The sequence below is a fragment of the Argiope bruennichi genome, chromosome 10 (assembly GCF_947563725.1).
Source record: "Argiope bruennichi chromosome 10, qqArgBrue1.1, whole genome shotgun sequence".
Lineage (NCBI taxonomy): Eukaryota > Metazoa > Arthropoda > Arachnida > Araneae > Araneidae > Argiope > Argiope bruennichi.
Genome location: NC_079160.1, coordinates 76173219 through 76196610, shown reverse-complemented (window position 1 = coordinate 76196610; position 23392 = coordinate 76173219). Strand labels below are relative to the sequence as shown.

At 33.5% G+C, this 23392-nt stretch overlaps 1 protein-coding gene across 1 annotated transcript; it reads left to right on the top strand.

Moving 5' to 3' along the window:
- Window positions 1-18138: 18138 nt before the first annotated feature.
- LOC129987604 (uncharacterized) lies at window positions 18139-19335 on the top strand. The gene has a single exon (XM_056095564.1). The coding sequence runs from the start codon at window positions 18139-18141 to the stop codon at window positions 19333-19335; it is 1197 nt and encodes a 398-aa protein (XP_055951539.1).
- Window positions 19336-23392: the final 4057 nt, after the last annotated feature.

Genomic DNA, 23392 nt, shown 5'->3' with positions numbered 1-23392 from the left:
GTTCACTAGAAAAATGAGCAAATGTGGGAACCATTATTCTGCTCCTGCAGATTTCAGTAATTCCTAGTGAATCCTTGACAAATGACGATTTCTTTCAATGAGATAAAATTAAGGAAGAAAGTATACTTGGTTCAAATATTTTCTTTCAAGGTTTAAATCATTCAGGAATTCTTGTTCGAAACCACAGTTCTTTAGGAATCGATTCTAGATTTCTTGAGTGAAGTTTTATAAAATTCTAGAGTGCTGTGAACTATTTAGAATCGAACACGAGTTAAAACGAAGTCATTCGCTAAAATGATAGGAAAAAAACCCTATACATTCCGATTCATCTAACAGTTGAAGTAATAAAGTGCCATTTTAAATGTTTTTAAAAGTCAAGTATCGAAATGAATTCCGCTTTTAAGTGACTGTTACGACTTAGACTTTTTACAAAAATTCTGTGCAGATCCGAGTTCGATGTTAAAATGTTTCGAAATTTGTTCTAGCTCGTGTTTTTGCTCAGAGTTCTTTAATCAAATTTTGGATCTTCATGATTTTTTTTTTATTACCAAACAATTTTTTCTGGTTTCATTATTTCTATGAGAACCATTTCCACATATTTTATTTCAGGTATAATCTCTAAGTAACTGAGAACCTGATGAAATATTTGAAAGCCATAAATGTCACAAATAATTAATGGAATTCTATTCAGTTCGAAACAGACTTCTAATATTGTCATTTCGCTAAATTTCTTTGGTTCAGCTTGTCTTCCGAGTATGGAGTTTATGGTACAAAAGACATTTCATCATTTTCGCCAAACTGATACTGAATAATGAAACTACTTATTTAAAGATGATGTACTTACAGCTCACTTTGAGAAAACTTATTAATGCATATCTAACATGGTATATGATTACGTGCCATAAGTTTATATTAAAGATATTTACTTAGTTTTGGTAACAAATTTGTCAGTTAAATCTCTCATTGATTCTTTTTTTTCTACAAGCAATGGATCAGAAATATTATTTAGTTCCTCTTGAGTCATGGTGAACTACATTAAGTAAGACCACATGATTTTGGGGAATTCAGTGATATGATACTATTTAAATGGTATTTCAGGAAATTACTAATACGAGGATTTAAATTGTTTAAATAAATTTTCAGTCTTTTTAATTAACTATTTTAAAGACTCGCCAATTCACCAGTTGAATAGGTGTCCTAATATTGGAAATGATTACTTTTCAGTCGAAATAGAATTCAGTATTTCTCAAGCTGTCTGCTAAATCATTTGACAGATTAAAAAGATTATCAAGTTATTTAGAAAATACTAAGATGTTATGGTTAGTTCTTCCAATTTTGAGACTTTGATACTAATAATGAATTTATATTTTCCATATAATAAATGCAATCTGCTTTTAGAAAGTCGTTCAATTAAAATCAAAATAATTTTATTATTTCAAAAGATTTCTAAAGCATTTATTCGATATTAGTATTGTCCAAGAAAATTCAGTTTGGCTTACTTTCTGTGTTATTCAAATTAGATGGAGTTACAAATTTAAGGAATTATTGTATACTTGTAGCCATTTCAATTTCGATGCACAATTGAGAAGATGCAGGACAGATCTTTCCAAATTAGAGCGGAAACATTTTTTTATTTTACTTTCTTGTATAATCTAGAGAAAGTATATTAATCGTCAAAAAATTCGAACTCGACATTTAGAGGACTCTCCTCATTTCAGACCTCCACTCATTCGAAAACTCCATTTTTGGAAAACATAAAAATGTCCGTCTGTCTGTGACAATGATTACTAAAAAAATTTGAACTAGACGGTTGAAATTTGGTAGAAGATCTTAATACCAGATTTCTATCAAATTTTGAACAAAATCTGTTCAGAGTAAGTCCAGCTTTTTGAATATAATTTAACACGCTAACTGCAAAAGGAAGAGAGCCAGATTGATGAAATTCAGTAAGTAGGTTTAACACTATAGTGTAGACACCTGTCAAATTTTGAGACAAATCTAACTATGGGTTGACTGTCTGCCGGTCTGCATTTTAAGTAGCATGTAAACACATTCATTCAAAAAAAAGCAATAAATTAAATATGTCAAATTAGTTATGGGATTTTGTAATTATAATTGCAGTTTTACGTCAAATTCTTGTTTGATTTTGTCAAATTTGAATTTAGCTCAAACATTATAACTTGAGATAAAAGCTCACACACGACAGCCTATTTCACATGTTTATCAAATAAATTGAAATTTAGATTTAAATTGCTTATCCGAGGACTTGTCTTATTTCATGCTAATTTAAAATCAAACGTTAAATTTTTGACCATCTAAAATCGGGCTTTGGATGTGTATGGTATCCGGTACAGTTCAAAACCAGCAGATTCAGAAAATAAATATTTCCAACCATAACACCGTGCAATATCCACAAATTCTGCACCATCAGCTCGAGCCAGTGTTGGAAACTGTCACAGCTGGAACAAATCCCGAGAAATTCTCGAATTTAGATTTTTGGAGTTACGCGAACTCGCAAAATCCCGAAACAAAGGCTTTCCGTTAAATTTAAAAGTCATGCGCTCTTCCATATTTTAAAATTTGAACTCAAAATATCAGAACCAATTTTTCTTAATCGAGATATATAACTAAATGAATCCAACTTTATGGTAGTTAAATTTTTTCTCTAATCAAGTTTAATAAAATCAGAGCATATCGATTCCAGAAGAAAATTTGGCAAGAGATGCAGGATTTAATAATGCAATACTAAATAGGTAATAAATTCGTTTTATGGCCAGAAAGACATTGATTATCCCTTTAAGTTGATTTCATTCTGGTGCTTTATCTCTGGAATGTTTCCACCAATTTTTGGTCTTCTTTTCTGAAATTGTAACCTGGCAACTCATGAAAGAAGAATGATTTTTTTTGTATAGTGCCTTAAAGACTTTTTAAATGCAGCTATGGAAAATATTTGCATGAATATGCGAGAAATATTGATGTTTTGCGTATCGATTTCACAGGTATCAGGAAAGACTGACGAAAAAATATTTTCCAGAATATATTAAAATTCTTAACAGTATGGATATAACCCTTTTATGAATATTCATTGAATAATTTGTCGTTCATCTTTGCATTAATAACAATTTAAAAGTCAAACTTTCTTAATCCAAAGCTAATCGAATCTAGAATAAATTTTGGAAAGTGATACAGGATTTAAGCATCAGTTTAGCGCTGGTTTTGTAATTAATTTATTTCATGGACAGAAAGACTATCTTTATCCTTTTAATAGGGGAAGAGTAATTTCTTTCGCATTTGACTTTTCTGAAGCGTTTCCGATGATTTTTGGTCCTCATATTTATGAATGCAACTTGGATGTGAAGGCTACAGTTAGTTCGATCTAGTTGTCTCCCTTGTCTTTTTAATGCATATTTTTCAGTCTGTATGAAATTTATCAACCTTCCAACGTATTTATTCATCGAGAAGTCAAAACACTGATAGCAAATTATATTCCAGTATCAACGCAGTCAACAGCAGAGGCAATCCTTTTCCAAATGATTTTTAAACTTTGAATACATCGAAAAATTTAATATTCATTATAGTATTATAAACGGCATCGACATACAAAATAAAAGATACAACATTCTAAATAGAATAGGCAATTCAAAAAACGAGAACTCGTTAAATTCTTTTATGCGAAATTTTCTAAATAAAAAGTCCGAAATGATAGAAGTTGCTTCTACTTGCATATAATGAACACACTGCACTAAACTACCAGAATTACAAACACGCTAAAAGTGAAAAATTCTATCAATAAAGTAAAATGCAGCAGCGTGAATAAGTTTGCTTCGTAAAAATAAGAAAACGTTTAATATAAAAGAAAAACAAACATGCTTTTTCTAACAAATCCTTCATATTTCAAAACAATCAAAATAACATTCATTACAATATGCCAGTATATGCGCATAAAAGTTCATTTCATATGCTACCTATATAAATTACCCCAACCCAATTGCCTTATGTTCATATACACCATTCTCACTGACAATCTCATGACACATATCAAACAACCGAAAGAATATTTTCCTTGATTTCAGTTACAATGTGCCAACAGGCCCATGCAAATTTCTTACAAGTCTGGTTTTAATCACAGCTTTGATAATTCGATGTTCACAAAATTCTCCCTTCACAAATTACCAACTGATAGCAAGTGAATATTATACAGCGTGGGACAGACTATCAGACCTTCCCTCCAAATATCACACACACACACGACCTTCCCTCCAAATATCACACACACACACACACACGACCTTCCCTCCAAATATCACACACACACGCACGACCTTCCCTCCAAATATCACACACACACGCACGACCTTCCCTCCAAATATCACACACACACGCACGACCTTCCCTCCAAATATCACACACACACGCACGACCTTCCCTCCAAATATCACACACACACGCACGACCTTCCCTCCAAATATCACACACACACACACACACACAAAAGTCCTCCCGTCCATACATTTTCCGCTCCAGACAAAAAATCCAGCCTTCACACCACTCATTTCCCGCTCCTGATAAAAAAAAAGAAATCTAGCCTTCACACCACTCATTTCCCGCTCCTGAAAAAAAAAAATCCAGCCTTCACACCACTCATTTCCCGCTCCTGAAAAAAAAAAAAAAATCCAGCCTTCACACCACTCATTTCCCGCTCCTGAAAAAAAAAATCCAGCCTTCACACCACTCATTTCCCGCTCCTTAAAAAAAATCCAGCCTTCACACCACTCATTTCCCGCTCCTGAAAAAAAATATCCAGCCTTCACACCACTCATTTCCCGCTCCTGAAAAAAAAAAAAATCCAGCCTTCACACCACTCATTTCCCGCTCCTGAAAAAAAAAAAATCCAGCCTTCACGCCACTCATTTCCCACACCGATAAAGCGAAGTTTCAAGCATTTAGAACAATGAAACATTTTTCATTGAATGCGTAACGCCAGATATCAAATTTCTAATCACATATCTGACACGGCCATCGTCCTCAACATTCACAGTACACTCATAATGCAATGCCATGACATGCAGTCCACATATTACCCACAGCCTCTATCCCATTTCACACACTTGCACCCGTTATCACTGCCACGAACCTGCTATCAGCAAGTGTCCACACAATCGCCATTACATCGACTTACTGTCTACAAACTTCTACATACGACCCACTGCTACGACAAAACTCCACATAATTCTCAATCTTGAACTTCTCCACTCGATGGTCGCAGCCAAAATAAATGTTTCATACATTGCAATTTCAATTTTCGGTTCTTATATTACGTGCCATGACTATGGTTTTGTTGGATATTATTGTATTACTATGAGCTATCCCACACTTCAACTAGCAGAGTTAATAGCTTCCATAGGATTATTAACTATATATTTTATGTTAAAATATACATGTTATATCCTTCGTGTTATTAACCCTCAATAAATCCCTCTCATCGATGCAATTCAGACTACTTTTATTATATTTTAATCATATTTTAGTTTTCACAAAACACTTCATAGCGAATTCTATGGGTATCTCACGAGGTTCATATGAAAGAATTTTCTAGAAATTGTAGAATAACAGCTCTGCAGATTCAGCGCACAAAAACTTGCAATTCTACACGGCAAATACTAATTATCCTATATGTACAACTCGATCCTTGGTTTACATATCCCATTAAAATTCTACTCCCCACGAAGTCACTTGCATTTATTTTAATATGGAAGTATGCGACGCCCATTTCTTGTCCATGTTGAATCACACAAAAATGAATTCGTTCTTTGGTTGAGATAGATTGATGGCATATAATGGGCAGATACTGATTCAATGCAGTGAGGACAATCTTCCAATACAAATTATGAATGTAATTTGATGAAAATCATGTATGTTAGGGAGTTCTTAATGCCAAACTTTTTAAAATTGCAGTTCTGACGATATACGAAAAAAATTACGTTTGGAGATATTTACGATAAAATATTTCAAGAGAAAATGCAAAAAGAATAAACTTGTCATTTGCATCATGTATTTTATCGTACGATTGGACATTCGATTATTTGTGTATTTCCTTTCATCCCCAACCCATATTCAAGAAAGTGAACGTACTAGACATTGAAGAAGTCTAATGCTAAATACACAATAAATTTTTATAAACTTTCAGCTGCATAAATGTAATAAGAGTTATCCATTTATATATATCTATAATTAAATTTTTATATTTGAGATTAACGAATTTAAGACTTTCATTTGCATTCTATGTATTAGAATTTTGAAAATACCCACTTTTTCCGAGATAACACTTAAAATTTTTTTAAAACTCAATTCTCAGTTTCATTTATTAGTTATGTTTATTTCATATCAGCGGCAAAACCTGGTGGGGAATTTCAGAAAGAATTTTTTACAAGTTTCCAAAAAATTTACAAATTAGAAGTTTAAGAAAATGTTTTAATATTATTTAAAATTTTTAATTTTTACTGCATTTATACCTAATAAATGGGCATTTAAAAACTTATTTAAAGGGGAAACCGTCCTTTAAATAACTTAATATTTTCGAAACATTAAAAAGTTTCTTAACTTTTAGAATTCAAAAAATTTTAACTATTGAATCGTTATTTACGCAAAGATAGACGAGAAATTCAAAAAATGTTTATCAATAGGTTATATTCACACTACTAACCATTTTAATACATTTTGGAAAATATTCTATCGTCCGAGTTTCCTGATACTTGTAAAACAGATGCACAAAAATATCGGAAAGTCACACATATTCATGCAAATATATTTTCCATGGCTGAAAAAATAAGCATTAAAAAGTCCTTCGAGACACGAGAAACCAACAAAAATCAGTCTTCATTCCTGAGTTACAAATACAGAAAAGGCGTTCAAAAATCAGTGCACATATTCCAGAGATGACAAAACATCCGAGTGAAATTAACCTTTCTCGCCGTCTAAAAAGGATAATGATATATCATTCTGGTCATAAAATAATTTATTGCCGATTCAGTTCTACTTACTAAATTTTTTTCTGAAATGGATTCGTGTTTATCTCATTAAATTTGACTAGAGACAAGCTTTAACTACCATAAATCAAACGATTCAGGACCCTACATCGATCCTATAATGGGCCCATAAAAAATGGACTCATCTACGAGAATCTGATGCTCTGAGTTTAAATAAAAATATGGAATATTGCAGGACGCTGCAACCTATCGAAAAGCTTGATTAGAAATTTGGTAATTTCGTAAATATCTCAAAATCACCTACCTGTTTCATGTACCGGGAATAACTGGTTTTGGAATTAGTACCTTAAATAACCTAAATAATACTGCAATTTAATTAATAACTGATGGCAATCTAAAATTACAGTTCGAAGTTGATTTAAAGTTTACTTTATATCTTTTCTTTAGATTTGAAACTGCGACATCTGCCTTGTTCATTAAGTATATTAATTGTGTTTGAAATATCTTTTTAAAATAATCTGATGAATTTTATCCTTACAACTAGATCATTATCCTTTTCATAGTCATTATTACCCCAAATCAAAACGCAAATATTTAGTAGCACTTAGTTTCCTCGGCTTTTTATAGTTTTTGTTAACCATTTTCGTTTATGGTGTCACATATCGCATTCTATAGAATTATTTGTTTAACTCTATTTCAGATATCCTTTAATCATTAAAAAAGAATATGTTTTAATGCAAATGAGAAACATGCTTAAAAAATAAACTCGAAACATCTGGAGGCTCAAATGATAAACTTCCGCTCGTTCAGGATAGAAAATTAAAAATGATTTGACAATTTATTGCCAGAGTGGAGGGGGAGTGGGGGGGGGAATGTCAACAAGAAACGCCTGTGAAGTAATTCAACTATGAAATTGCTATTAAATAAAGAAAAATATCTTTATGCAAAATAATCGAATCAGTTTAACTGAGAAACGCGTGAGAAATACTGAATTTTGTTTCAGCTGTAAAAGGAATCATTTCCTACACACGGGCATCCTTTCAGCTGATAAATTTGAGATTATTTTTCAGTCATTAAATAATTAACTGAGAAATTTTTAGAATACTCCAGATTCGTATGTTACAGTAGCCTGACTTTTTATTAATCTACTTAATTTTGAAATTGGATGTGTAGAACAACTGGAATCATGTAGTCTTACTTGTACATTGAAATGCGATTGGGAAGAAAGTTTCTGCACTGTTCGAAGCAGCATTGCATCATGAGAGCATTGATGATTTCACAGGCCAGTTGCAAGAATTCTGAGCCTTCCTCTTGTAAAGTGTTCACCTTTATGCGGCAGATTTCATCAGTATGTCTTGAAATCACATTCATAATGGTTTGAATACCGGACAAGATAATCTGGACTCGCTCGACATTGAACAATTGTTTCTATAAGGCAGTGCAGCTGAAAAGCAAAGTTTATAAGTTAATCATTGCGAACGAAAAATGGAGTTGCTTGTTCTATAAATTCAATCACTAACGTTTAATATAAAATTCAACAAATGCCAGAGAATATCAGTCTAGGGCAAAATATAACTGTTCGGTATATTAAAATATTCAAACGGAAATATCTCCCACAATATTTTAAACGAAGTTGAGTCGAATTTTTTTTTACATAAATACTTGAATTCACCCATCAGTAACCTTTGGGTAGAGACTGAGTGGGTTCTTGAGATACGGAAATACCGACAAACTCGGCATTTAGAGTCGAAGACGGGCTTCTTTAGAGGCCTGTATTACTCCAGATTGCGATATCTATTCTCCTTATTAAAATTATAAAATATTTAAAAGAATTTATATTTACATATATAAGAATATAACAGCATTAATATTCTAAACATTTTATCAATTCAGGTTAAAATATTTTATTAAAATCTTATTCCAGTCACCAGATACAGCAATAAAAGACAGAGAACGTAATATAAACAAGAAAATTAACACATTGCAAGAAATTCAGAGCAGCAATCAATGTAATTTATATGGGCCCGATTGTTACCGGTGATCTCCATGGCAGTGAAGGTGTTCGGGGAGGGGGGATAAAATTCAGGGAGGAAAGACATTCGTTGTTCAAAGCTTAAATACTGTTTATCATTACTGTATCTTCGTAGTCGTAAATGCAGTTCTTAATGAAAATGTTATTTCATCAATAAAATTCATATACAATGGGTACATCTGATTAAAAGCAAATCAGTTAGGCATAGGTAATAGATTTTGTAAATACAATAAGTTATTTTTTGAACCTCTAATGACTGAAATATTTCTGAAACTTCGTTGTTTATGAGGAACAAAATAGCATAAGCAAGAATTAGACTCGATGAATGTTAAAATGGTAGGATTCTGAAACGATTGTTACATTACTGATTAAGGTTATTTTTCCAAAGTCAAAATTGCATTTTCAGACTTCTCCAGAAGTTTGAAATGATCGATTGCTTCATTACTATTCGAGTTTATTTTGCAATACCAAAATCACATATTTAGGTTTCTCCTATCCTTTCAGTATTTCAACGAAATAATATCGCTATTTTAAGCCGACATTTTCAAGCAATAAATGTTAGATGGAAATATTTGAATATCATTTTAGATAATCAAAATATACTTTGTTTCTCAATTTTAGATAATCAAAACGCACTGGTGTACGGAAAATGATTAAGTATTTTTATAACAATGTATCAATCTTCCATCAAGGTTTTGCAATGCACTTGAAACTCTTTGATAAAGAATTTTGCAAGAATCCGAGGAAACAAACGATTAAGTTTCAATATCGCAGAAGGTGACAAAGGAAGTTTGAAACATTTGACGTCTAATAGTATTTCAAATTAATACATCAAATTGTTCGCGACCTTAAAATCTGCAATCAAATGGACTTATCTATAAGGAATATCGCATTTTTACACTCAAGAAGTAAGTTTGTTTTCAGCTAAAAGTGGTGTTGGATATTCTCTTACATTCTTGCAAAGGCTTGGGATTCCAAGAAGAGCTTAGAATCAGTTTAAAATCCTTTTGACTATATTCACAGCAAAACATGATACCACCTAGTTAGATCTGAAAAAGAAAAAGATTTAGAGAGACTAAATATGAATTCATACATTTAATATTATGAAACAGCACTTTTGACGACATGATTCTCCGGACACATAGTTCAGATTTAATTTCTGTTAAACATTTAGATACAACTTCATGTCCACGATTCCTCCAAATTGATCCACTTTAAATTGTGATTTTTAACTATCTTAAGTTCTGTTTATTGTGAATGAATCTTTATAATGAAAACTATTTTCATAATAACATGCACTGTTAAAACGAAAGTCCAGATCAATTTTTGAAATTCGTGGTACGGTTACTTCAGTTATTCCTCTTGTAAGAAACACGATATTAAACAAAATGTCTTGTCTTCAATAATGGAAGAAACTCAAGCGGTTAAATATTTGATAAGATAAAGAAAATGGTGTGAATTTCAGGGTAATAATCAACTGCTTGAAATTGGGCAAAAAGTATTTTAAAATTTGCCAGAATTCAGGAAAATTATTTTTGTGCAATATTCTGTAGTTGGATGCAGAAATTCTTAATTTGTACTAAATATTTTTTTAAAAATCGCTTCGAGGTACCTAATTTTATTTTCCGAAGTACAGATGTAAAATATTCCTTGCTGTAGGTCTAACCGCCTGCCATTTAGAGCATTCTCTTCATCTCTCGGTCCCTTTCCTTCACTCTCGTAGATTGAGATGTAACAAATGCCCAGAAATATTTCAGTAACTTACCGATTTATCTGGAAAAATAGAATGCTTGTAATTTATCATAAATGAAATGAACAATTATAAGAAACTTCCTGTTAATTTGTTCTCCTTGCATAATTCGACTTCTGTAGCTGAAATTATTTTCAGAAAGATTTTAAAAAGCAGCGCAAAATAATATCTTTAATCGTATAGCTTCTCCAAGTTATTCTTAAGTTCCTTAGCAATGTTACTCTAGAAAGCCTTCCCATGTTCAAAATCAAATTTTTAATTTAACCTTGATATAAATTTCAATTTTAGAATATACTTGTTACAGTCCTAATTATCATTTGAAATTTTTTCTGAGCAAAGTTTTGACAAAATAAAGTAGAAAAAAAGTTTAATTTCATATCACTTCCGAAAACGTTGATTTAAAAAAAAAATATAGCTTCTGAAAAAAAAATAGCACAAATAAAATTTAAGATTTTAAACAAAAATTATAAAAATTGCATCACTTACCGTAATCAAAATAACTGATAATAAAATCAGATTTTTTCTGTTATAAAGCACTATACATTTTAGAATTATAAAAGAATTACAAGTGCTAATTTGGAACCTTAAAATAATGTCCCAAAATTAATTTAAACATTAGTAGATTTCAATTTGAATAAGTTTGGTTGCATAACCTTTATAATAAAATGACGGTATAAAATTAAACTTACGAAATATCGCAAATCTGTAGAGCTAGAGATTCCAAAGTTGTGAAGCCAATACGTTGTTCCTTTTGCCTTTGATATAATACGGCCATGAGCTTCCCTCTGAAGATTGCTGTGAGTGGAACGAATATTCCATATATATAGAAATCGATTTAAAATATGAAGAATCAGATTAAATTGAATGAATATATATGAATCAAAGAAAAAAATAGTGCAATAAAAAATTACAAGTTTACTTTCATAATTAAAAAAATAATTAGAATTATCAAATGTTCCAAGTCAAATGATTATCATTTTAAAATTGAACTGCTCTTTCCTAAATATTTTCAAAATACAGCAGCTTACCTAGTTCTTCGCATAAAAATCATTGTTGTTCAATCGTAACATTTTTCTCTTCACCTTGAATAGCTGATTGTATTCGATATTGGATAAGGAACTAGGAAGATAAGAGTTTAAAAAATGTCTTGTTAATTAAGTTCACTAGAAAATTGAACAATTGTGGGAGCCATCATTCTGCTCTTGCAGATTTCAGCAATTCCTAGTGAATCCTTGACAAATGACGATTTCTGTCTTTCAACGAGATAAAACTAAGGAAGAAAGTATAACTTGGTTCAAATATTTTCTTTCAAGGTTTAAATCATTCCGGAATTCTTGTTTGAAACCACAGTTCTTTAGGAATCGATTCTAGATTTCTTGAGTGAAGTTTTATAAAATTCTAGAGTGCTGTGAACTATTTAGAATCGAACACGAGTTAAAACGAAGTCATTCGCTAAAATGATAGGAAAAAAACCCTATACATTCCGATTCATCTAACAGTTGAAGTAATAAAGTACCATTTTAAATGTTTTTAAAAGTCAAGTATCGAAATGAATTCCGCTTTTAAGTGAGTGCTACGACTAGGATTCTTTACAAAAATCCAGTGCAGATCCGAGTTCGATGTCCCAATGTTTCGAAATTTGTTCTAGCTCGTATTTTCGCCCAGAATTCTTTAATTAAATTTGGTGCCTTCTTGTATTTTTTATTACCAAAAATTATTTCTGGTTTCACTATTATATGAGAACCATTTCCACATATATTATTTCAGGTATAATCTCCAAGAAACTGAGAACCTGATGAAATATTAGAATGCCATAAATGTCACAAATGATTTATGGAATTCTATTCAGTTCGAAACAGACTTCTAAGATTGTCATTTCGATAAATTTCTTTGGTTCAGCTTGTCTTCCGAGTTTGGAGTTTGTGAGACAAAAAACATTTCATCATGCCTCGCCAAACTGATATTGAATAATGAAACTACTTATTTAAAGATGATGTACTTACAGCTCACTTTGAGAAAACTTATTAATGCATATCTAACATGGTATATGATTACGTGCCATAAGTTTATATTAAAGATATTTACTTAGTTTTGGCAACAAATTTGTCAGATAAATCTCTCATTGATTCTGTTTTTTCTACAAGCAATGGATCAGAAATGTTATTTAGTTCCTCTTGAGTCATGTTGAACTACATTAAGACCACATGATTTTGGGGAATTCAGTGATATGATACTATTTAAATGGTATTTCAGGAAATTACTAATACGAGGATTTAATTTGTTTAAATAAATTTTCAGTCTTTTTAATTAACTTTTTTAAAGACTCGCCAATTCACCAGTTGAATGGGTGTCCTAATATTGGAAATGATTACTTTTCAGTCGAAATAGAATTCAGTATTTCTCAAGCTGTCTGCTAAATTATTTGACGGATTAAAAAGATTATCAAGTTATTTAGAAAATACTAAGATTTTATGGTTAGTTCTTCCACTTTTGAGACTTTTTGATACTAATAATGAATTTATATTTTTCATATAATAAATGCAATCTGCTTTTAGAAAATCGTTCAATTAAAATCAAAATGATTTTATTTCAAAAGATTTCTAAATCATTTATTCGATATGAATATTGTCCAAGAAAATTTAGTTTGGCTTACTTTCTGTGTTATTTAAATTAGATGGAGTTACAAATTTAAAGAATTATTGTATACTTGTAGCCATTTCTATTCCGATGCACAATTGAGAAGATGCAGGACAGAACTTTTCGAATTACAGCGGAAACTTTTTTTTTTATTTTACTTTCTTGTATAGACTAGAGCAAGTATATTAATAGTCAAAAAATTCGAACTCGACATTTAGAGGACTCCTCGTTTCAGACCTCCACTCCTTCGAAAAATCCATTTTTGGAAAACATAAAAATGTCTGTCTGTCTGTGACAATGATGACTAAAAAAATTTGATCTAGACGGTTGAAATTTGGTAGAAGATCTTAGTACCAGATTTCTATCAAATTTTGAACGAAATCTGTTCAGAGTAAGTCCAGCTTTTTGAATATAAGTTAACACCCTAACTGCAAAAGGAAGAGCTAGATAGATGAAATTCAATAAATAGGTTTAACACTATAGTGTAGACACCTGTCAAATTTTGAGACAAATCTAACTATGGGTTGACTGTCTGCCGGTCTGCATTTTAAGTAGCATGTAAACCCATTCATTCAAAAAAAGCAATAAATTAAATGTCAAATTAGTTATGGGATTTTGTGATTATAATTGCAGTTTTACACAAATTCTTGTTTCAATCGACTGAGAAAAACGTGCCTAAAGCACAAATTCGATTTTATGGATGTTATTAACGCATGCTACTAATTAATCGCCATATAACTCGCCAAGATTAACATGATAGATTCAGTAAAAGTGCTAAATACGTGCCAAAAGTTAATATTTCGTACCTATTGTACGCCAATAAGGCATTCTCTGGCATGACAAATTTATTAGAGAGTATGCGAGCAAGTTCTGGAAAGACCAATTCCACAGTGTTTTCAGAATACGAACATAGAAATTTGAGTTTAGCTCAAATATTATAACTTGAGATAAAAGCGCAAACAAGACAGCCTCTTTCACATGTTTATCACATAAATTGAAATTCTAACTACTTATCCGAGGACTTGTCTTATTTCATGCTAATTTAAAATCTACTGTTAAATTTAAATCTTTGACCATGTAAAATCCATATTGGGCTTTACATTTGTACGGCATCCGATACAGTTCAAAACCAGCAGATTCAGGTAATAAATATTTCCAATCCTAACACCCTGCATTATCCACAAATTCTGTACCAGTGTTGGAAATCGTCAATTTTTAGTCACAGTTAGAACAAATTCCGAGAAATTCTCGAATTTAGATTTTTGGAGATTGACGAACTCGCAAAATCCCGAACCAAAGACTTTCCTTTAAATTTAAAAGTCATGCGCTCTTCCATATTTTACAATTCGAACTCAAAATATCAGAACCAATTTTTCTTAATCAAGATATGTAACTCAATTAATCCAACTTTATGGTAGTTAAATTTTTTTCTCTAATCACGTTTAATACGATCAGAGCATATCGATTCCAGAAGAAAATTTGGCAAGAGATGCAGGATTTCATAATGCAATACTAAATAGACAATAAATTCATTTTTATGGCCAGAAAGACTGATTATCCTTTTAAGACGGCGTGAAAAGTTGATTTCCTCCTGATATTTTATCTCGGAAATGTTTCCGATTTTTGGTCTCCGTTTCTGTAATTGTAACTTCGCAACTCGGGAATGAAGACTGATTTTTTTTTGTTTCTGGTGTCTTAAAGGCCTTTTAATGTTTTTTCAGCTATGAAAAATATTTTCATGAATATGCGAGAAGTCTTGATGTTTTGGTATATCTATTGTGAAGATATCAGAAAAGACTGACGATAAAATATATTCCAGAATGTATTAAAATGGTTAACAGTATGGATACAACCCATTTATAAATACTACACTTTGAATACTTGTCATTCATCTCAGCATTAATAACAATTTAAAAGTCAAACTTTCTTAATCCAAAGCGAATCGAATCTAGAATAAATTTTGGTAAATGATACAAGATTTTAGCATCAGTGTAGCGCTGGTTTTGTAATAAATTTATTTTATGGACAGAAAGACTATCTTTATCTTTTTAATAAGGGAAGAGTAATTTCTTTTGCATTTCACTTTTCTAAAGCGTTTCCATTGATTTTTGGTCCCCATATTTATGAATGCAATTTAGATGTGATGGCTACAATTAGTTCGATCTAGGTGTCTCCCATGTCTTTTTAATGCATATTTTTCAGTCTGCATGATATTCCTTAACCTTCCAACATATTTGTTTATCGACAAGTCATAAAAAAACCGATAGCAAATTATATTTCGGTATCAACGCAATCAACAGTAGATGCAATCCTTTTCCAAACGATTTTTAAATTTTAAATATACTGAAAAATTTAATATGCATCATAGTATTACAAACGTTCTCAACATACAAAATAAAATATACAACATTCTAGATAGTCAATGCGAGAAAGAGAACTCTTTAAATTGTAACATGCTAAATTTTCTAAATAAAAAGTCCGAAATGATCGAAGTTGCTTCTTGCATATAATGAACACACTGCACTAAACTACAATTACAAACAAACACACTAAAAGTGAAAAATTCTATCAATAAAGTAAAATACAGCAGCGTGAATAAGTTTGCTTCGTAAAAATAAGAAAACGTTTAATATAAAAGAAAACAAACATGCTTTCTCTAACAAATTCTTCATATTTTAAAACATTAAAAAAAAAGTCACCACAGTATGCCAGTATATGCGCATGAAAATTCCTTTCATATGCTACCTATATAAATTCCCCTGCCCCAATTGCATATACATCATTCTCATTGACACGATTTCATTACACATATCAAACAACCGAAAGAATGTTTTTTTTTATTTCAGTTACAATATGCCAACAAGGACATGCAAATTTCTTACAAGTCTGATTTCGATGACAGCTTTGACACTTCAAGGTTCATTGTTTTCTCTCGACAAATTACCAACTGCCACTATTTGAAAATTACACAAACACGCACACACACACACACCAAAGACCTTTCCTCCAAACATTACACATTACACACACACACACCAAAGACCTTTCCTCCAAACATTACACATTACACACACACACCAAAGACCTTTCCTCCAAACATTACACATTACACACACACACACCAAAGACCTTTCCTCCAAACATTACACATTACACACACACACACCAAAGACCTTTCCTCCAAACATTACACATTACACACACACACACCAAAGACCTTTCCTCCAAACATTACACATTACACACACACACACCAAAGACCTTTCCTCCAAACATTACACATTACACACACACACACACACACACACACACACACCAAAGACCTTTCCTCCAAACATTACACATTACACACACACACCAAAGACCTTTCCTCCAAACATTACACATTACAAACACACACCAAAGACCTTTCCTCCAAACATTACACATTACACACACACACCAAAGACCTTTCCTCCAAACATTACACATTACACACACACACCAAAGACCTTTCCTCCAAACATTACACATTACACACACACACCAAAGACCTTTCCTCCAAACATTACACATTACACACACACACCAAAGACCTTTCCTCCAAACATTACACATTACACACACACACCAAAGACCTTTCCTCCAAACATTACACATTACACACACACACCAAAGACCTTTCCTCCAAACATTACACATTACACACACACACCAAAGACCTTTCCTCCAAACATTACACACACACACACACACACCAAAGACCTTTCCTCCAAACATTACACACACACACACACCAAAGACCTTCCCTCCAAACATTACACACACATACACACACCAAAGACCTTCCCTCCAAACATTACACACACATACAAGATCTCTTTATACATTTCCCGCTCCGAACAAATTCCAACCTTCACTCCACACACTTTCCGCTCCGAACAAATTCCAACCTTCACTCCACACACTTTCCGCTCCGAACAAATTCCAACCTTCACTCCACACACTTTCCGCACCGAACAAATTCCAACCTTCACTCCACACACTTTTCGCTCCGAACAAATTCCAACCTTCACACCACTCATTTCCCACACCGAATAAAAAGCCCGCTTTCACACCACTCATTTCCCACACCGAATAAAAAGCCCGCTTTCACACCACTCATTTCCCACACCGAATAAAAAGCCCGCTTTCACACCACTCATTTCCCACACCGAATAAAAAGCCCGCTTTCACACCACTCATTTCCCACACCGAATAAAAAGCCCGCTTTCACACCACTCATTTCCCACACCGAATAAAAAGCCCGCTTTCACACCACTCATTTCCCACACCGAATAAAAAGCCCGCTTTCACACCACTCATTTCCCACACCGAATAAAAAGCCCGCTTTCACACCACTCATTTCCCACACCGAATAAAAAGCCAGCTTTCACAGCACTCATTTCCCACACCGAATAAAAAGCCAGCTTTCACACCACTCATTTCCCACACCGAATAAAAAGCCAGCTTTCACAGCACTCATTTCCCACACCGAATAAAAAGCCAGCTTTCGCAGCACTCATTTCCCACACCGAATAAAAAGCCAGCTTTCGCAGCATTCATTTCCCACAAAGATTAAGCAAACTTTCAAACATTTATATAAAGAAAAAACATTTTTCTTTGAATGCGGAACGCCAAATATCAAATTTCTATCCGCGTATCTGACACAGTCATCATCCGCAACATTCACAGTACTCTCATAATCCAATGCCATGACATGCAGTCCTCGCACTTGCACCCGTTACCCACTATCCCAGCCCTCGCACTTGCACCCGTTACCCCACTATCCCAGCCCTCGCACTTGCACCCGTTACCCCACTATCCCAGCCCTCGCACTTGCACCCGTTACCCCACTATCCCAGCCCTCGCACCCGTTACCCCACTATCCCAGCCCTCGCACTTGCACCCGTTACCCCACTATCCCAGCCCTCGCACTTGCACCCGTTACCCCACTATCCCAGCCCTCGCACTTGCACCCGTTACCCCACTATCCCAGCCCTCGCACCCGTTACCCACTATCCCAGCCCTCGCACTTGCACCCGTTACCCCACTATCCCAGCCCTCGCACTTGCACCCGTTACCCCACTATCCCAGCCCTCGCACTTGCACCCGTTACCCCACTATCCCAGCCCTCGCACTTGCACCCGTTACCCCACTATCCCAGCCCTCGCACTTGCACCCGTTACCCCACTATCCCAGCCCTCGCACTTGCACCCGTTACCCCACTATCCCAGCCCTCGCACTTGCACCCGTTACCCCACTATCCCAGCCCTCGCACTTGCACCCGTTACCCCACTATCCCAGCCCTCGCACTTGCACCCGTTACCCCACTATCCCAGCCCTCGCACTTGCACCCGTTACCCCACTATCCCAGCCCTCGCACTTGCACCCGTTACCCCACTATCCCAGCCCTCGCACTTGCACCCGTTACCCCACTATCCCAGCCCTCGCACTTGCACCCGTTACCCCACTATCCCAGCCCTCGCACTTGCACCCGTTACCCCACTATCCCAGCCCTCGCACTTGCACCCGTTACCCCACTATCCCAGCCCTCGCACTTGCACCCGTTACCCCACTATCCCAGCCCTCGCACTTGCACCCGTTACCCCACTATCCCAGCCCTCGCACTTGCACCCGTTACCCACTATCCCAGCCCTCGCACTTGCACCCGTTACCCACGGCCACTATCCCAGCCCTCGCACTTGCACCCGTTACCCACGGCCACTATCCCAGCCCTCGCACTTGCACCCGTTACCCACGGCCACTATCCCAGCCCTCGCACTTGCACCCGTTACCCACAAACACAGCCTGCAATCCACAAGCTTCCACACAATCCCATTACCTCGACTTACTATCTTCAAACTTCTACATATTACCCACTGCTACGACAAAATTCTAACTCCACATAATTCTCAGTTTTGACAGTCCTCCACTCGATGGTCGAAGTCAAAATAAATGTTTTATACATTGCAATCTAAATTTTCCTTTCTCATATTACGTGCCAAGACTATGGTTTTGTTGGATATGCTATTGTATTATTACTATGAGCTATCCCACACTTCAACTAGCAGAGTTAATAGCTCCCATAGGGTTATTAACTAGACATTTCATGTTAAAATATACATATGTAACATCCTTAGTGCTATTAACCTCTATAAATCCCTCGCATCGATGCAAATTCTGACTACTTTTATTATGTTTTAGGCATATTTATTACATATACATTATTATGTTTAAGCACAAATCACCACTTCATGCCGAATTCTACGGTATCTAATGTGTAGGATGAAATAATATATGAATAATATGACAGGATTTTCTAGAATTTGTCGAATTACTGTCGCGCAGATTCAGCGCACAAAAATTTACAACTCTACGTGACAAATATTAATTGTCCTATATTACATACCTTGGTTTACATATTCCATACAAATTCCACATCCCACGAAGTCACTTGCATTTATTTTAATATGGAAGTATGCGATGCCCATTACTTGCCCATGATGAATCAATCACTCAAAAATGAATTCATTCTTTGGTTGGGATAGATTGATAGCACGTAATGGACAGATGCTGATTCAATGCAATAATGACAATCTTCTAATACAAGTTATGGATGTCATTTGATGAAAATCATGTATGTTAGGGAGTTCTTAATGCCAAACTTTTTAAAATTGCAGTTCTGACGATATACGAAAAAAATTACGTTTGGAGATATTTACGATAAAATATTTCAAGAGAAAATGCAAAAAGAATAAACTTGTCATTTGCGCCATGTATTTTATCGTGCGATTGGGCATTTGATTATTTGTATTTCCTTACACCCCAAACCCAATGTATTCCAGAAAGTGAACGTACTAGACATTCAAGTAGTCTAGTGGTAAATGCACAATAATAAATACTCTTTCAGCTGCCTAAATGTAATAAGAGTTATCCATTTATATGTACCTGCAATTAAAGTTTTGTATTTGAAATTAAGGAATAGCTTTTTCATTTCCATTCTATGTGTTAGAATTCTAAAAATATATATGTTTTCCCGCGACAACACTTAAAATTTTTTAACTACATTCTCAGTTTAATTGATTATGTTTTTATTCCATATCAGTGGCAAAAACTGGTAGGGAATTTCAGAAAGGATTTGTCGCAAGATTCCATAAAATTTACAAATTCGAAATTTTTAAAAAATACATTAATATTTGTTTAAAATTTTTAATTTTTACTGCATTTATAACTAATAAATGGACACTTAAAAACTTATTTAAAGGAAAGTTTTTCCTTCTTTAAATAAGTTTTAAGAAACTATGAAACTTTCTTGAATCTTTCGAAAATATTAACTTTTAGAATTCAAGAAATTTTAACTGTTGGATCGTTATTAACGCAAATATGGACGAGAAATTATTCAATAAATGTTTGTAAATAGGCTATATTCACACTATTAACCATTTTAATAAATTCTGGAAAATATTTTATTGTCAGTATTTCTTGATGCCTGCAAGACAGATACACCAAAATATCAGAAATTCGCATATATTCATGCAAATATATTTTCCATGGCTGAGAAAATAAGCATTAAAAAGTCTTTCGAGACACGAGAAACCAACAAAAATCAGTCTTCATTCCTGAGTTACAAATACAGAAAAGGCAACCAAAAATCAGTGCACATATTCCAGAGATGACAAAACATCCGAGTGAAATTAACCTTTCTCGCCGTCTAAAAAGGATAATGATGCATCATTCTGGCCGCAAAATTATTTATTGCCGATTCAGTACTACTTACTCAATCTTTTTCTGGAATGGATTCGGTTTGATCTTATTAAACTTGACTAGAGAGAAGCTTTAACTGCCATAAATCTCGGATGATTTAGGACTTCGGTCCTAAAACGGACTTGAAACGGAAAATTGACTAATCAACGAGGTTCTGAAGCTTTGAGTTTAAATTTAAGTATGGAACATCGCAGGACGCTGCAATCTATCAAAAACCTTTTGATTACAAGTTTCGTGACTTCGTAAATATCCCAAAATCATCTACCTTTCTTTCATCTACCGGGATCATCTTTGGAATTAGTACCTTACATAACCTAAATACTACAATTTAATATCAAATCTAACTATTTAATTGATGGCAATCTAAAATTATATTCGAAGTTAATTTAAAGTTTACTTTATATCTTTTCTTAAGATTTGAAACTGTGGCAACTGCCTTGTTCATTAAGTATATTAATCGTGTTTGAATTATCTTTTTAAAATAGTTGATGAATTTTATCCTTTCACCTAGCTCATTATCGTTTTCATAGCCTTAATTACCCAAATCAAAACGCAAATATTTAGTAGCACTTAATTTTCTCGGTTTTTTATGGTTTTTGTTAACCATTTTCGTTTACGGTGCCGCATATACAGAAATTTGGTTTACTATTCCAAATATTCTTTAATCATAAAAAGGAATATGTATTTACTGCGAATGCAAATGTGAAACAAATGCTTGAAAAATAAACTCGAAACAGCTGAAGACTCAAATAATAAACTTCCACTCATTCAGTTCAGAAAGTTAAAAATGGTTTGGCAATTTACTGCCAGGATGGAAGGGGTGATGTCAATTTGGACAGGCTCAAGAAACAACCATAAAGTAATTCAATTCTAAAACTGCTATTAAATAAAGAAACTCTTAAAAAATAATCGAATCTAATTGTAAATCAATAATCGAATCTAATTGTAAATCAATAATCGAATCTAATTGTAAATCAATAATCGAATCTAATTGTAAATCAATAATCGAATCTAATTGTAAATCAATAATCGAATCTAATTGTAAATCAATAATCGAATCTAATTGTAAATCAATAATCGAATCTAATTGTAAATCAATAATCGAATCTAATTGTAAATCAATAATCGAATCTAATTGTAAATCAATAATCGAATCTAATTGTAAATCAATAATCGAATCTAATTGTAAATCAATAATCGAATCTAATTGTAAATCAATAATCGAATCTAATTGTAAATCAATAATCGAATCTAATTGTAAATCAATAATCGAATCTAATTGTAAATCAATAATCGAATCTAATTGTAAATCAATAATCGAATCTAATTGTAAATCAATAATCGAATCTAATTGTAAATCAATAATCGAATCTAATTGTAAATCGCTTGAGAAATATCAAATTGTTTCAACTGCAAAAGGAATCATTTCCTACACACGGGCATCCTTTCAGTTGATAAATTGGCGATTTTTCGGTCATTTAACAATTACCTGAAATTTTTAGAATGCTCTAGATTTGTATGCTACAGTAGCCTGACTTTTAATTTACTTAATCTTGAAACTGGATGTGTCCAGCAACTAAGAAACTAGAATCATGTGGTCTTACTTGCACTTTCAAATGCGATTTGGAAGAAAATTTCTGCACTACTCGAAGCATCATTGCGTCAGGAGCGCATTGATCATTTCACAGGCCAGTTTCATGAATTCTAAGCCTCCTTGTAAAGTGTTCACCCTTAATCGGCAGATTTCATCAGATATTATGACGACTTGATTGCTCGACAGGAAGTAGATAACCATTCGACATTGAACAATTTCTTCTGCAAGGCAGTAGAGCTGAAAAGGAAAGTTTAGTTAGTTTTGCGAACGAAAAATGTAGTTGCTTGCTCTATAAATTCAATCATTAACAACCTTTAATATAAAATTCAACAAATGCCAGAAAATCAGTCTAGAACAAAATATGACTGTTCGGAATATTAAAATATTTATCAAACGGAAATATATCCTCCCATATTTTAAACGTCGTTGAGTCGAAATTTCCTTTACATAAATGCTTTAATTCGCAAATTAGTAACCTTTGGGTACAGAGAGTTGGTTCTTGAGAACTGCGAATACCAACAAACTCTGCATTTTGAGTCGAAGTCGGGCTTATTTGAAGACCTGTATTGGTCCAGATTGCGGTAACTATTTTCCATGTATTGCGTCTT

Excerpts from the sequence above, each read along its gene's own strand:
- LOC129987604 (XM_056095564.1), top strand. The coding sequence starts at position 18,139 with ATGACATGCAGTCCTCGCACTTGCACCCGTTACCCACTATCCCAGCCC.